The sequence below is a fragment of the Styela clava genome, chromosome 13 (assembly GCF_964204865.1).
Source record: "Styela clava chromosome 13, kaStyClav1.hap1.2, whole genome shotgun sequence".
Lineage (NCBI taxonomy): Eukaryota > Metazoa > Chordata > Ascidiacea > Stolidobranchia > Styelidae > Styela > Styela clava.
Window position 1 is genome coordinate 10144940 of NC_135262.1, and position 13548 is coordinate 10158487.

The following is a 13548-nucleotide window of genomic DNA, read 5'->3' on the forward strand; positions in this document are numbered from 1 at the left end:
AGGAAGTAACCTTACATAAACTTTGCATTGTGTAAAAATGATCGACATATAGAAACATAAAACCAATTCGTGACAAAAGATTTTATCAAATCTCCATTGAAACGAATCTAACAAATCACTGTGTGCTAAACATAATATTTAATCAATGTAGGTTCAACTAAAGCTCTATATTAAGTAAAAAATACAGACGGACTATATTTAGGAACTTGGAATGTACTTGTAATGTGGCGAGCTTCACGTAAATCTAATACATAAATTTCAAAACGGAAAATTTAACGTTTGTCGACAGATGTGGTGCACGTTACCCATTTACTGTGACTGTCTATAGATACTATAAAGTCTGAAAAAATAAAATAAAAACGGATTCGCTGATTATTACAATATTTAAATGGGTACGTATGCTTACGTTCCGTGTCATCTGAAATTGAATAAGTAAGTTTCAATATTCATTATTGATTGAAGGCCGAATTATGATTAATTCACATGATATATTTTGGAAATACTCATGCCTACAAACAATTATAGAAAGGTTTATGATGATACTTGAGAAAGAAAAATAAGAAATTTATTTATTTCAACCTGGCCAATATTAGGGTATGATTCGTCTGACCAAGCATTTCATCAAACACTAAGGCACTATTGAAAACTCGTCTGTAAATTTTTTGTGGTGTGCCCCTTTCCCTGGTGCCCCAAGCACGTGCTTATATTGCTTAATGGTTAATCCAGCCCTGGTCATATGACCCCAATCGCCTTTAGGACTACTCCGTATGCTGTAGCACACCGATGCATTGATCCAACAACCAAAATATTCACAATGACTGGTGCTGTTTCTTTGACGCTACCTAGTGTACGCCTCACATATACATACAGTAAGTTGGAGGAACCAGACGTTGGTAAGCTCAATGCCGATTTCAAGTTCAAGGATCGCAGAATAATACCATATATTGATTGAAATTAAGACTATATGTTAATCTTAAAGAAAAAATATTGTGAATTATGCGAAACTTTATAAATTATCATCCCGGTTTTAACAGTGAATTCTCTAACTTTTTAGTTGAAAGAAGATTGCTGGCACTCGTTTCTTGAGCATGGGTAAGTAAGTGATGGAGAAGAAAAGTGATGTAAATATTAGAGTTTATATTTTTTCATGATTGGCAAATAGAAGCGAAGCATTCACAAATTATATGATAAATACCTTCCGTGAATTATGGATAAAAAGTTACGCAAAAAATATCGATACTTTTAGAATTTAGTTTTAGGTTATATTGAGTAATACACAAAATAATAGAGTTTTCAATCAAGAATGACGAACTTTTGAAGAATCAGTCAAAAATTGTATTTTTATCACAAAAACAAATCGTTAAAAGATATTTAATCCATCTCTTCATAAATGAGAAATTAACTGTTGCAAGTATTATAATCCTTGGTTAGTGTTGTATATTTTTGAGATACATATGGAGCACTTATATCGGGATTGAGCTGATTTTTGTCACTTAACTTCGTAACACTCATGTGCGAAAAAAGAAATTCGGTTTCATATGAATTACTTAACAACATATATAATGCTACGGCAAATGCTTTCATGCTTTCAAAAGAGTTTAATAAGAATTCCCCTCTGAGAGAATTAGATTTACTATCGACTTCCAAGGCATTAAGTTCACTCCCATTGAGATACGTTGTTATTACAGATTTCCGTAGTACCTAATTTATATTTTTAAATTTTGTTTTCCCAATGGCATTGCATGCAGGAAAAAATGGACTGCCAAGTAGCATAATCTCATATAGCATAACATATTCTCATATAACTCCAAAATATGGAACTACACTCCCTAGTTCATGCTCTTTCCTTGTGAAAAGCAAGTTGCAAGAATGAAGAGATAAAATCATTATCATATCACGAACATAGTAACAGCCTTGCTGCCAGTAGCTGCATATCGATACCAAAGCTACTACAGTAGTTTGATTATTGTTATGTTGAAGACTGAAGTAATCTGCCTTTATTATCACTTCTCATCAGTTAACTGTCACCGAAAAATCGGTGGGTCATTTCATGACTCGCTGGTCAATGGTACGCCATCTCTGGTATATATAATTATAGCTTACTATGTCATGAAAATGTTATTTTTTAAAACGTGAAATTACATTATTTACAGTAATAATTCGACAATTAACACTGTGAACGCCCTGAGACCTGGAGACATTACATCACAATGATTAAATGCATTCAGTTCTTTAATGCTGTTACGCAAATATGTCCGCTTTCAATATAAACATTATTGCATATGTACTATATATTTTAGCATACATAGAAACACTAAAACGTCTGAATTAATCCCCATTGAGAAACGCCTCCGCGTTGTCTTATACTGAACCAATTGGCTGCAAGATGTCATCTTAGCCCGTCACTTATAACGTTTCAACTAAACTTGATCAACTTTTGAATCCGTCCTCTTGAACCGCCTGACAACAGCAAACGGAATTGTCTGAAACAGTACTTAAATGCGCACTAACGTCTGAGTCAAGCGATTATTTAGAAGCGCTCTTCGAAATAAAGGAAGATCGGCAGCGCCAATTGTGTGTGATGATCTATAATAATACTATATTGGATAACGCGTTTGGATTACCGTCTTTGGTCAAAGCTATCCAAACCCTCTTCGTCATGCTCCGTCAATGCGTAATAACCAGGCATTTTCAGAGACCATTTTTTCAAGGTTTACTGAAGCATAATAACATATAGATAATTGTAAGAAAATAAGAGAAAAAAATATGTATATACATTTGGATGTTGGCATATACCGCGTTTTCCCGAAAACAGGACCTAGGCTGAAAATCAAACCTAGCCTTAATTTTAAAAATTATTTCAATACGAGCCATCCCCTTAAAATAAGACCTTGGCGATAGTGCGAAATTTTGTTTGACCTAGTCGACAGCAAGAAATCTCTCCTGCACCTTTTACATGATTAATAAACTTTATTTTGCTGTTATTTTGAATAAAAATGTGTTATTTATAAGTAAATGAACATCAGTTTTCATATTTTGTATAGATAAAAATCTCGTAACTCTTTCTTTGTAATTTTGTTTTTGATAAATTGAAATAAGAGACATACCCCCAAAATAAACCCTTGTGCTATTTTTCAAATATTAAGTTGAAAAGACCCTGTTATATTTTTTGGGAAAACGGTATATAGACAATCGTACCTTCACGACCGCCAGGAGCAGTAATAATCCGTGAATCAACCTGAAAAGAATAAGTTATTAAAAAACGGTGTTGACAAAACTTCAAAAATGAGTTACAAAAAAATCAAGCGAGTTTTATAATGACTTACAACCGCATTTCGTGGTATGGTATATACCAGAGGTGGGCAAAGTTTTTTGGCCGGGTGCCGAAAATTCGGCTCAACCGTATTATGTGCACCAAGATGACGCACAACCTGAACCCTAACCTGTTACACATACTATGTTCAAGTTGTGCGCTATCTTGGTGCACATACTACGGGAGCACCAACACTTGTGTCACTTAGACAGGCGGGCCATGTAAGTGGGCCGTGGAAAGTTACATTTTATGAACAGAATTTAATTACATTGTTACAAAATCAAAAGGGGAAAACAATAAGCCGAAACTAAGTTTAATCGCAATCTCAACAAATTCTTTCGAATATTTTTTAGATCAAACATCTGAATTTCGTTTTAGTTTGGTTGTGGCAGCATCGGGCGGGCCAGATTGATTTAATCAACGGGCCGGATTTGGTCCGCGAGCCGTAGTTTGTCAATGTCTGGTATATACAATAATTTCAACATTCATTTTTAATTTTGAAAAATCAGTTAATTTTCGAATTTAGTTTGCATTTTTCTCTTTGTTTGCAGCCACAATTCCATCGAACATTTTTCTAAACTTTGCCACAGAATCTCCATAACAAAAAGCAACGGCGGGTATTTCTTCCATTTTCTTTTTCCATTCTAGAAGGCGTGGATATTTGTCAAAATTTAGCTCAGCAAGAAGATATTCGATACCAGCAACGACAGCAAATGCGGAATAATCTAAACAATATTACCATATTGTAAAATGCTATCAACGATTTCCTGCAATTCATTTAACAGTCTCAATTTGAATTAAAATTTTTGTGATGTTTTTCAATCAATATTTGTATCATGTTATGCAAGAATTAAAAATTACCATTATAATACCTCATTCGAAAGTTTTGACTCAAAACGAATCATAATTGAGGATATTATAACAAAATAAATTATTAATGTGAGCGCACGATAATTATATAAAATTGTATTAGTTGAAGTTTTGTGTTGACTATGATATTGGCTGATTTCGAAATGAACCGAGTTTAAAATGGTGACAAAAATAGATGAAAACTAACGAGCTTAACAACCAAACGATCTGCTAGTGGGAAACAATTATATGGCATGTCTTCTATTTCTTTCAATACATGAGAACAATTATGCATAAAATTTTGTGTATGAACCGAATTCTGATAGCGATTCGGATTTGTGCTCTCATTGAAGTACGTAAATCCGATTTTTGGACAATCCTGAAACGCTTCCGTTTTTATTTCCCCAAGAGTGCCATTTCATATTTTGTCATTTCAAAGTTATAAAAAAAATTAAATCAAAGTTGCGCACTTTATTTTGGTCCTGGAAATAAAATATTTAATGAAAATTAATGGTGCTGGAAATAGCCATTTTACCTGCAACGGTAATATAATCTGACACCATATATTCTTGTTGTGTAAGTCTTCTTTCTAAACGAATATAGATGTCTTCTATCGCAGGCCATCGTCCAGGAATTGGACCCGTTTCTCCACGAAAAAGAACTCCAACGATATTCTGAAACAGAAAGGGAACATTGAATTCACAGCAAATATGAATCGCTTTTAGCATAACTACATCCCTACTCTAGTGTAGGGCTACTCAACTATTTTTATCGAAGGTCCGCAAACAAAACTTCAAAATTATTTGGGTCCGGTCTTTCCAGAAATGATATTCCGGCGTCCTTAAACGAGCACTTCCTCGACCGACTGATGATTAGTAGTAAATTAAAATTGTTTATTATGGTGTTATAGTTCTTTTGGTATATATTCAAACTATAAAAGTCATTTTATATTAGGAAATTCAAATAGTGGGGCTAATGATCCAAAATAAATAATTAGGTGCGGTCCAAATCCAATACTCGAAAGGTCCGGATTCGGACCGCGGTCCGCCAGTTGAGTAGCCCTGCTCTAGTGTATCTTATGTCCACACATAATTGGTGTTTGGGAACAGTGGATTGAATAGGTGGAAATAATATAAACACATAATGATCATTTTTAGGTAATTACTGAATGTCTAATAAAAAGAAAAGCGTGTAATATCAATAACTTACGAAATATTCCAAAATATTTGTGAAGAACTGGAAATCTTGGAAGAGCAATTCGTTGACTTTGAACTGTGCGTTCAATTCTGTCGGATATAGTTTCTTTTCTTCGTCATTTTTCTCATATTTTGAGCAGAGATAGCAAATGATAGCCCGACTGTAAAAATACCCGTACAAGTTTAACAATAATAACCTTGATTTGAAACAAGAAATTGAAAAATTTCAAATTTCTGCTATAGTTTTTGCAAAAGGTTTAATTTGTCTGAAACATGCTTTTCTTTGTGTAAACTTTTGTAGATCCGCCCGGAATAAGAACAAATGTACATGCAAATGAGATCGAATCCTTTCAGTTCAGACCAGTTACGAATTTACGATCGAATTGACTAACAATAATTCCTATCGTAAAATGTTAACACAGTAATACTAAGGCTTTCAAACAACTTCATATAATAACAGAGAACAAAGTAATATCTATCCATTAGTTATTAAATATTAATCCCTGCAATAAATAACAAACACATTTCTCGTAAAACTTTGGTTAATTACTAAATATATAAATATATAGAAATTTACCTTTCTCCTAGCCCAAAATTCCCATCAACAATATACGGTACTTTGCCTTCAGGGTTGATTGCTAAATATTCTGGACTTTTTTGATCCTTTTTTCCTAAAAGATCAATGTATTTCTTTTCGTATGGGATTGCAAGGGCTTCTAACACCGACCAAACAACTTTAGCCGGCGGGCTTAGGGGATGCCAATAAAACGTCAATACCATTTTGAATCGAGTCGCTGAAGCGTGCAGTTTTGTTCTTGATGATTTGTGACCAGTCTGAGGAAACCGAGTTGGTTTTATATACAATACGGACAACTACGTCATTCTCTTAATGACGCCATAGTATGACGGTCCTTGTCGCAATCGTTATTCAATGACATAACGAATGGCGTAATATTATTTTAGCGGGAAATACCAGATTTTTTTACGACATCGATGTGAAATACTTCAACGAGCTAATCCACGCCATGTAAATTTGCTACATTCTTCGCTGCAATGTCGCAATGGAAAATCGACAGCCGCGTATGTATGCATAAAAGTATCTATGAGTCTGACGATTGAATATTGTTAGTCCAACACTAATTTTGTGTTTAAAAACTATTGAAATATATATAAGCATATATTTTACCAGAGAATATACTTATAATTGTTTCGTGTTAAAAAAATCAGGTCACGTGATCTCAAATTCGGGTCAAAATTTTGCTCCGGATCATTCTAGTTTAATAATATAGTGTCGTTGTCGCGAGGAAAACAATCGTCCAAATTTTCATGATTGTAATCGTTTCTATTTTCAACATCGTAAAACAATCAAGAGGTGGCAGTGGAGAAACTGCAAGAGCAAGAAACCTCAACCAACCCTTGCAGCATTGGCATTCAGAAGTGTATTTATATTATCATTGGATGGATCCTTAACAGGAGTTAAAGCATAATAATTCTCTATTAGCGTGATAAAAGACAAGGTTTTATTTCGAAAATTTTTTGCTATACCAAAACATTTATATGGTGTGATATACTAACATAAATGTATTCCTGAACGTTTCGTCTAACCGGGGTCAGACTTGTTCAGACAAGCATGTCTGTGCACACAAATAATGCTTATCGATTTGTTGAGTTTGTTCTTAGTATAGAATTACAATTATGGACACTTAAAGAACAAAAGGGAAGTCAAGTTAAAATGTCAATTCATGAAGTAGCCCTGTCGTTTAGTACGGAGCAATTAAAAAAAAATAAAGCAATTATACTCAATTATCCGACCACAGTGTTTGTTAAGTTCATGGTGGGTTCGAGGCTACAATGTCACACAACTGTCGACCGGACATAACTGTACTCTGAAAATAAGTAAAGAGCAATTATTAAACGCATAAATCATACATAACGTTTAAACTAGTAAATAATTCGAAAATTCATTGCCAGGATTGCTATGATCCAAATTTGTGAATAAAAAGTTGTTGGTTATTTTAGTTTGTCCACATTGCTTGGCTTTGAGAATTGTTTCTCAAAATCGGAAAGTCGTTCATTAAATGGCTTAGTTGACCGAAGTCCTCTTTTTCTTGATGCTCCTGGTACGTTTCGTTATTTGATATTTTGTGTCAGCCTGTTTTGCCAATATATTGCATCACGCACTTTTTATACTGAATATTCAAATAAGTAAAATTTCCAAAGTAGCATGATTTTCTTTGATTGATGTTTAGTTGAACTTCTGTGACTTTGTCAGCGCTCGTTTATGTTTCCTCGAATATTTGTTGGTTGGTTTAGGTATTTCAGTTTTCGATCTTGCTCTAACTAGTTTGTCACACTGTCTAATATCAACAAGATTTTTTTCAAAATTTGAAAAAATGTGAATGAATGTTTATTGGCCCTCATTCAAGTTGTAACTATTGTTGCTATTTCAGTGCTCGCTCTTAATCGAAGACCTGCACGAGATTCATCAGTGCCAAGAATATTTATGTCATCGGCAAACAATTTGGAAATAATGAAAGACAATGTATTATATCGTGAATACCAAAAAGACCCCAAGCAAGATTCACGTAGAAACCGCCAGTGAGTAGTTGGCATGGCCGGTTCATGCCTTTCAGAGCTCCTAAGCACTTCCGATTCTGGTGCCCTCTATATATGGAAAATACTAATAATGAACTGGTGATTTATATGTTATCTGAATTTGAATAGAAAATATTAGTATTCAATAGTAATTTATTTAGGGGCAAATAACGATTATTTTGCATGATTTTTGTGGGTAAAAATATGTGCTGGAGCCAGCCGCGATGATTTTTCTATTTTCTTTTACATTCAATCTTACTTTTTTGCCTCGAGACCTTGCTAATTTCTATTTTCACTCTATGTGTCTTTATTACAACGCTAGCTTTATCTTTATTTTTATTTTTTCCCTGGTTTATTCTCACTACTAACGGCTTGATGCTCCCGCCAGCCTGGATTTTCATATTTTATTTAATTTCATCTCAATTTCCCCTTGGGTCTTTATCTTTATTGTATATTTTCCTTATCTGTGAAATGACCTGGACATCGCGGATTTTTTTTTTTCTATTCTCATTCCCGTATTAATTTTCATTGCCTCGTTGCTGATTTTACGTCTTTTTTTCTTGACTGCTTGATTTCCCTACAAACTCTTTCTTGTCCGCTTCAGCCAGTCTCGATCGATGACTGTATTCATTTTTTCAATTCCATTCACATTTTTCTATTTTCCTTCATAATTTTTTATCTTAGCGCCTGATTAATTTCTTTCTGCTTGCGGATTGTATTCTTTTTTTATTCATATTTTACTTTTCTTTCACATCTCAATTTTTTCCTTGAGGTGCTCTTTTTTCAAATTTTCAATTATCCTATTCACTCAACATTTTCTTGAGTTTTTTCATTGCACGCGCTGGTCACTCACTGGCTGCTTCGGCCAGTCTTGTTGATTACAACTATAATTTGTATTTAACTCTCACTCGTATTCCTCACTGACGAGGGTCCTCTTAATTAACGACGTCACGCTTGGCAGCTCACGACGAGAATAATTACCCCCAAAAAATTACATTGAACATACTTCGTTGATTTAAAGCAGGTGTAATTATGCCTCAATAGAAGACGTTCAACTGGGACTATCACGTGCGATGCTTTAACTACTTAATTGTTCATTTCAGTTTATTTTTCACAAGAAAACTATGCAATCATCGGGACAAGATACATGAGATTATTCAAAGGTGTGAGTCTGCAAACCAAATTTTTGACTGTCAGTGGATTCAGTTATCAATAAGTTTCTTCATTATTAACCGATGATTATTTTTAGTATATTTTCCCTCATCCGATTTGTAACTTTTGTTGCTATTTCAGTACTCGCTCTTAATCGAAGACCTGCACGAGATTCATTACTTTCATTGAAACGAAGCATTTACAAATTATATAATAAATACCATCCAAGAATTATGGTAAAAACTTACGCAAAAAATATCAATACTTTATGATTCATTTTTAAGTTTTAATGAGCCAATCACAAAATAATAGAGTTTTCAATATAGTAGATATCAGGGATGACGAACTTTGTAAGAAGAATAAGTCAAAAATTTTGTTTTTATCACGAAAAAAAATCGGTAAAAGATATTTAATTCATATCTTCATAAACGAGAAACATATTGTTGCATTTTCCCACAAGTATTATAATCCTTGGTTAGTGTTGTGTAATTTCGAGATACAGATGAAACACATATATATATCGGGATTGAGCTGATTTTTGTCACTTAACTTCGTAAGACTCATGTGCGAAAACACGAATTCAGATTCATATGAATTACTGAACAACATATATATTGCTACGGCAAATGCTTTCGAAAGAGTTTAATGGGAATTCCCATCTGAGAGAATTAGATTTACTATCGACCTCCGAGGCATTAAGTTCACTCCCATTGAAATACGTTGTTATTTTTAGATTTCCGTAGTACTTAATTTAAATTTTTTTATTTTGTTTTCCCAATGACATTGCATGCAAAAAAAGAATAGACTGCTAAGTAGCATACAGTTCTCGTATAACTCCAAAATATGGTACTACACTCCCTAGTTCATGCTCTTTTGCTGTGAAAAGAAAGTTGCAAGAAATGAAGAGATAAAATCATTATCATATTACGAACATAGTAACAGCCTTGTTGCCAGTAGCTGCATATCGATACCAAAGCTACTATAGTAGTTTGATTATTGTTATGTTGAAGTAAGCTGCCTTTATTACCACTTCTCATCAGTTAATTGTCACCGAAAAATAGGTGGGTTACTTCATGACCCGCTGACCAATGATACGTCATCTTTGGTAATTATAGCTTGCTTAGCTTGATTTTTTGAAAAACTCAAAAATATAATTACCATGTAACCATGTTTACAGTAATAATTCACCAATTTACACTGCGAACGTCCTAAGACATTGAGATATTACACCACAATGAATGCATGACTTCAGTTCATTAATGCTGTTACGCGCATATGGCTGTTCCCATTATAACAATATTGCAGATGTACATACTATATACTTTAAAATACATAGAAACAGCATGCATTATCTATAATGCTATGTTGGATAACGCGTTGGGATTACCGTCTTAGGTGGTTCAAAGCTATCTTAACCCTCTTCGCCATGCTTCGTCAATGCGTAATAGCCAGGCATTTGCAGAGCCTGTTATTTCAAGGTTTACTGAAGCATAATGGCATGAATATAATGCAACAAAATGAGAGAAAAAAATATATGTATACATTTGGATGCTAGCTTGTATATGGACAATCGTGCAATCACGACCGCAAGAAGCAGTAATAGTCTGTGAATCAACCTGAATACAAAAAGTTATATAAAACGGGTCGAAAAAACATCAAAAAAGTCAATAATTAGTTACAAAAAAAAGTAAGTTTAGTAGTATGACATATCCATATAGTGTTTCCAACAAATATCATTCTTCAAAAATCAATCAATTTTTGTTTGCATTTTTCTCTTTGTTTGCAGCCACAATTTCATCGAACTTTTTTTTAAACTTTGCCACAGAATCTCCATAACAAAAATCAACGGCGGGTATATCTTCCATTTTCTTTTTCCATTCTAGAAGGCGTGGATATTTGTCAAAGTCCAGTTCAGGAAGAATAATTTCGATACCAGCAACAACAGCAAACGCGGAATAATCTAAACAATTTCACCATATTGTAACATGCTATCAACAATTCCCTGCAATTTGTTTACCCTGTTTCAGTGCACTTCAGATATTTGTGACGTTTTTCAACCAATATTTGTATCGTGTTTCAAATGCAAGAATTGTCTATTACCAATAAAATAACACATTCGATAGTTTTTACGTAAAACTAATCTTGATTGAGAATATCATAACAACTAAATTAGTAATGTGCGCGTAGAATAATTATATAAAATGTTATAATTTGAAGTTGTGTGTTGGCTCTGATCTTGGGCTGGCCTTAAAATGAGCTGAGTTTAAAAAAGCGACAAAAGAGATAAAACCTAACGAGTTAACAACAAACGTTTTGCTAGTGGGGAACGATTTATGACATATTTTCTATTTTATCGATACATGAGATTATGCATTAAGTTGTGTGTCTGGGCCGAATTCTGATAGCATCTCCAATTAGGCTCTAATCGAAGTATATAAATCCGATTCGTACAATTCTGTAACACTCCCGTTTTTAATGAATGAACCCAGGAGGTTCAGCCCAGTTTGGGATCAACTCCAACTGCTAAACACAATTTTTAATACATATTGCCTACGAAATCCTTTTATATTTTGTCAGTATAAAGTTTAAAAAAAAAAATAATTCAAATTGCGAAATTCATTCTGGTCTTCCAAATAATAGATTTAATAAATTAATCGTGCTGATAACAGCCATTTTACCTGCAACGGTAATATAATCTGAAGCCATATATTCTTGATGTGTAAGTCTTCTTTCTAACCGGTTATAGTTGTCTTCTAACGCAGGTCATCGTTCAGGAATTGGACCAGTTTCTCCACGATAAAGAACTCCAAGGATATTCTAAAACAAAAACACACTATTGCATTCACAGCAACTATGAATTGCTTTTAGCAGAGCGACCCTTTACTCGAGTGTATCGTACGTTCGCACATAATTGGTGTTCAGCAACAGACGTATGCAGCAACAAAAGCAATAAAGTAATAAACTAAATTTACCAAAACAACGAATTCTGTTTAGTTTCAATTGATTGAATAAATAAATTAAAATCAATATATAATCACCATTTTGAGATTATAATGAATGTCTATAAAAAGGAAAGGGTGTAATATTCGAAAACTTACGGAATATTCTAAAATATTTGTGAAGTACTGAAAATCGTGGAAGAGCGATTCGTTGACTTTGGACCGAGCTTTCAATTCGGTCGGATATAGTTTCTTTTCCTAGTCATTTTCCTCATATTTTGAGCAAAGATAGCAAATGATAGCCCGACTGTAAAAAAACGATTTAGTTTCACAATAATAACCGTGATTTGAAACGAAAAATTGAAAATTTATCAGTTCAAACTATATAGTTTTTGCAAAAGGTTTAACTTGCCTGCAATAGGCTATTATTTATGTAATTTTTCGTAGATCCGCCCGGAATAAAAACATATACAGGCAAATGAGTTGTATGTGCTGGAATCTTTTCATTTCAGATGTCTACAGGTTAGGAATTTACGATCGAATTGGCTGACAGTGATTTTTATCGTAGAATGTTAACACATTATTACCAAGGCATGAAAACAACTTCATATAATAACGCTTACAAATTAATACTGCCACCTATCCAATAGGTCTTATGTCCTAATCCCTGCAATAAATACTTTCGTTAATTACGATATATATATAATGAAATTTACCTTTCCCCCAAATTAAAATTCCCATCAACAATATACGGTACTTTGCCTTCTGAGTTGATTGCTAGATATTCTGGACTTTTGTGATCCTTTTTGCCTATCAGATCAATAAATCTCTTTTCGTACGGGATTGCAAGGGCTTCTAATACTGACCATACAACTTTAGCCGGCCCGCTTGCGGGATGCCAATAAAACGTCAATACCATTTTGAATCGAGTCGCTGAAGCGTGCAGTTTTGTTTGTGAGAATTTGTGACCAGTCTGAAGAAACCGAGTCGGTTTTATATACAATACGGACAAAGACGTCATTCTCTTAATGACGCCATAGTATGATGGTCCTTGTCGCAATCGTTATTCAATGACATAACGAATCGCGTAATATTATTTTAGTGGGGAATACCAGATTTTTTTACAACATCGATGTCGAATACTTCGACGAGCAAATCCATCCCATGTTAATTTACTTTATATTTCGCTGCAATGTCGCAATAGAAAATCTACAGCCGCGTGTGTAAGCACAGAAGTCTGAAGATTGAATAATGTTATTCAAATAACAATTTTGTGTTTAAAAACTATTGAAATATATATAAGCGTATATTTCACTAGAGAATATACTTATAATTGGTTTCGTGTTAAAATAATTCCTCATATCAGGTCACGTGATCTCAAATCTGGGTCAAAATTTTGCACCGGGTCATTCTAGTTTAATAATAGAGTGTCGTTGTCGCGAGGAAAACAATCGTCAGAAATTACATGATTGTAATCGTTCCTCTTTTCAACATCGTAAAACAA

General features: G+C 33.8%; 1 protein-coding gene across 1 annotated transcript; it reads right to left on the reverse strand.

The window, feature by feature from the left end:
* Positions 1-3118: 3118 nt before the first annotated feature.
* On the reverse strand, positions 3119-6540 carry LOC120333069 (glutathione S-transferase 1-like). The gene is made up of 4 exons (XM_039400420.2): positions 5936-6540; positions 5372-5519; positions 4698-4836; positions 3119-4038 (listed from the first exon to the last, which is right to left on the reverse strand). The coding sequence occupies exons 1-4, from the start codon at positions 6136-6138 to the stop codon at positions 3836-3838; spliced, it is 693 nt and encodes a 230-aa protein (XP_039256354.2). The 5' UTR covers positions 6139-6540; the 3' UTR covers positions 3119-3835.
* Between the last annotated feature and the right edge of the window lie 7008 nt (positions 6541-13548).

Excerpts from the sequence above, each read along its gene's own strand:
- LOC120333069 (XM_039400420.2), bottom strand. The coding sequence starts at position 6,138 with ATGGTATTGACGTTTTATTGGCATCCCCTAAGCCCGCCGGCTAAAGTT. Across the intron at positions 5,520-5,935 it reads AATTTTGGGCTAGGAGAAAG|TCGGGCTATCATTTGCTATC; the intron begins GTAAATTTCTAT and ends GTATTTTTACAG. Across the intron at positions 4,039-4,697 it reads AGATTATATTACCGTTGCAG|ATTATTCCGCATTTGCTGTC; the intron begins GTAAAATGGCTA and ends AATATTGTTTAG.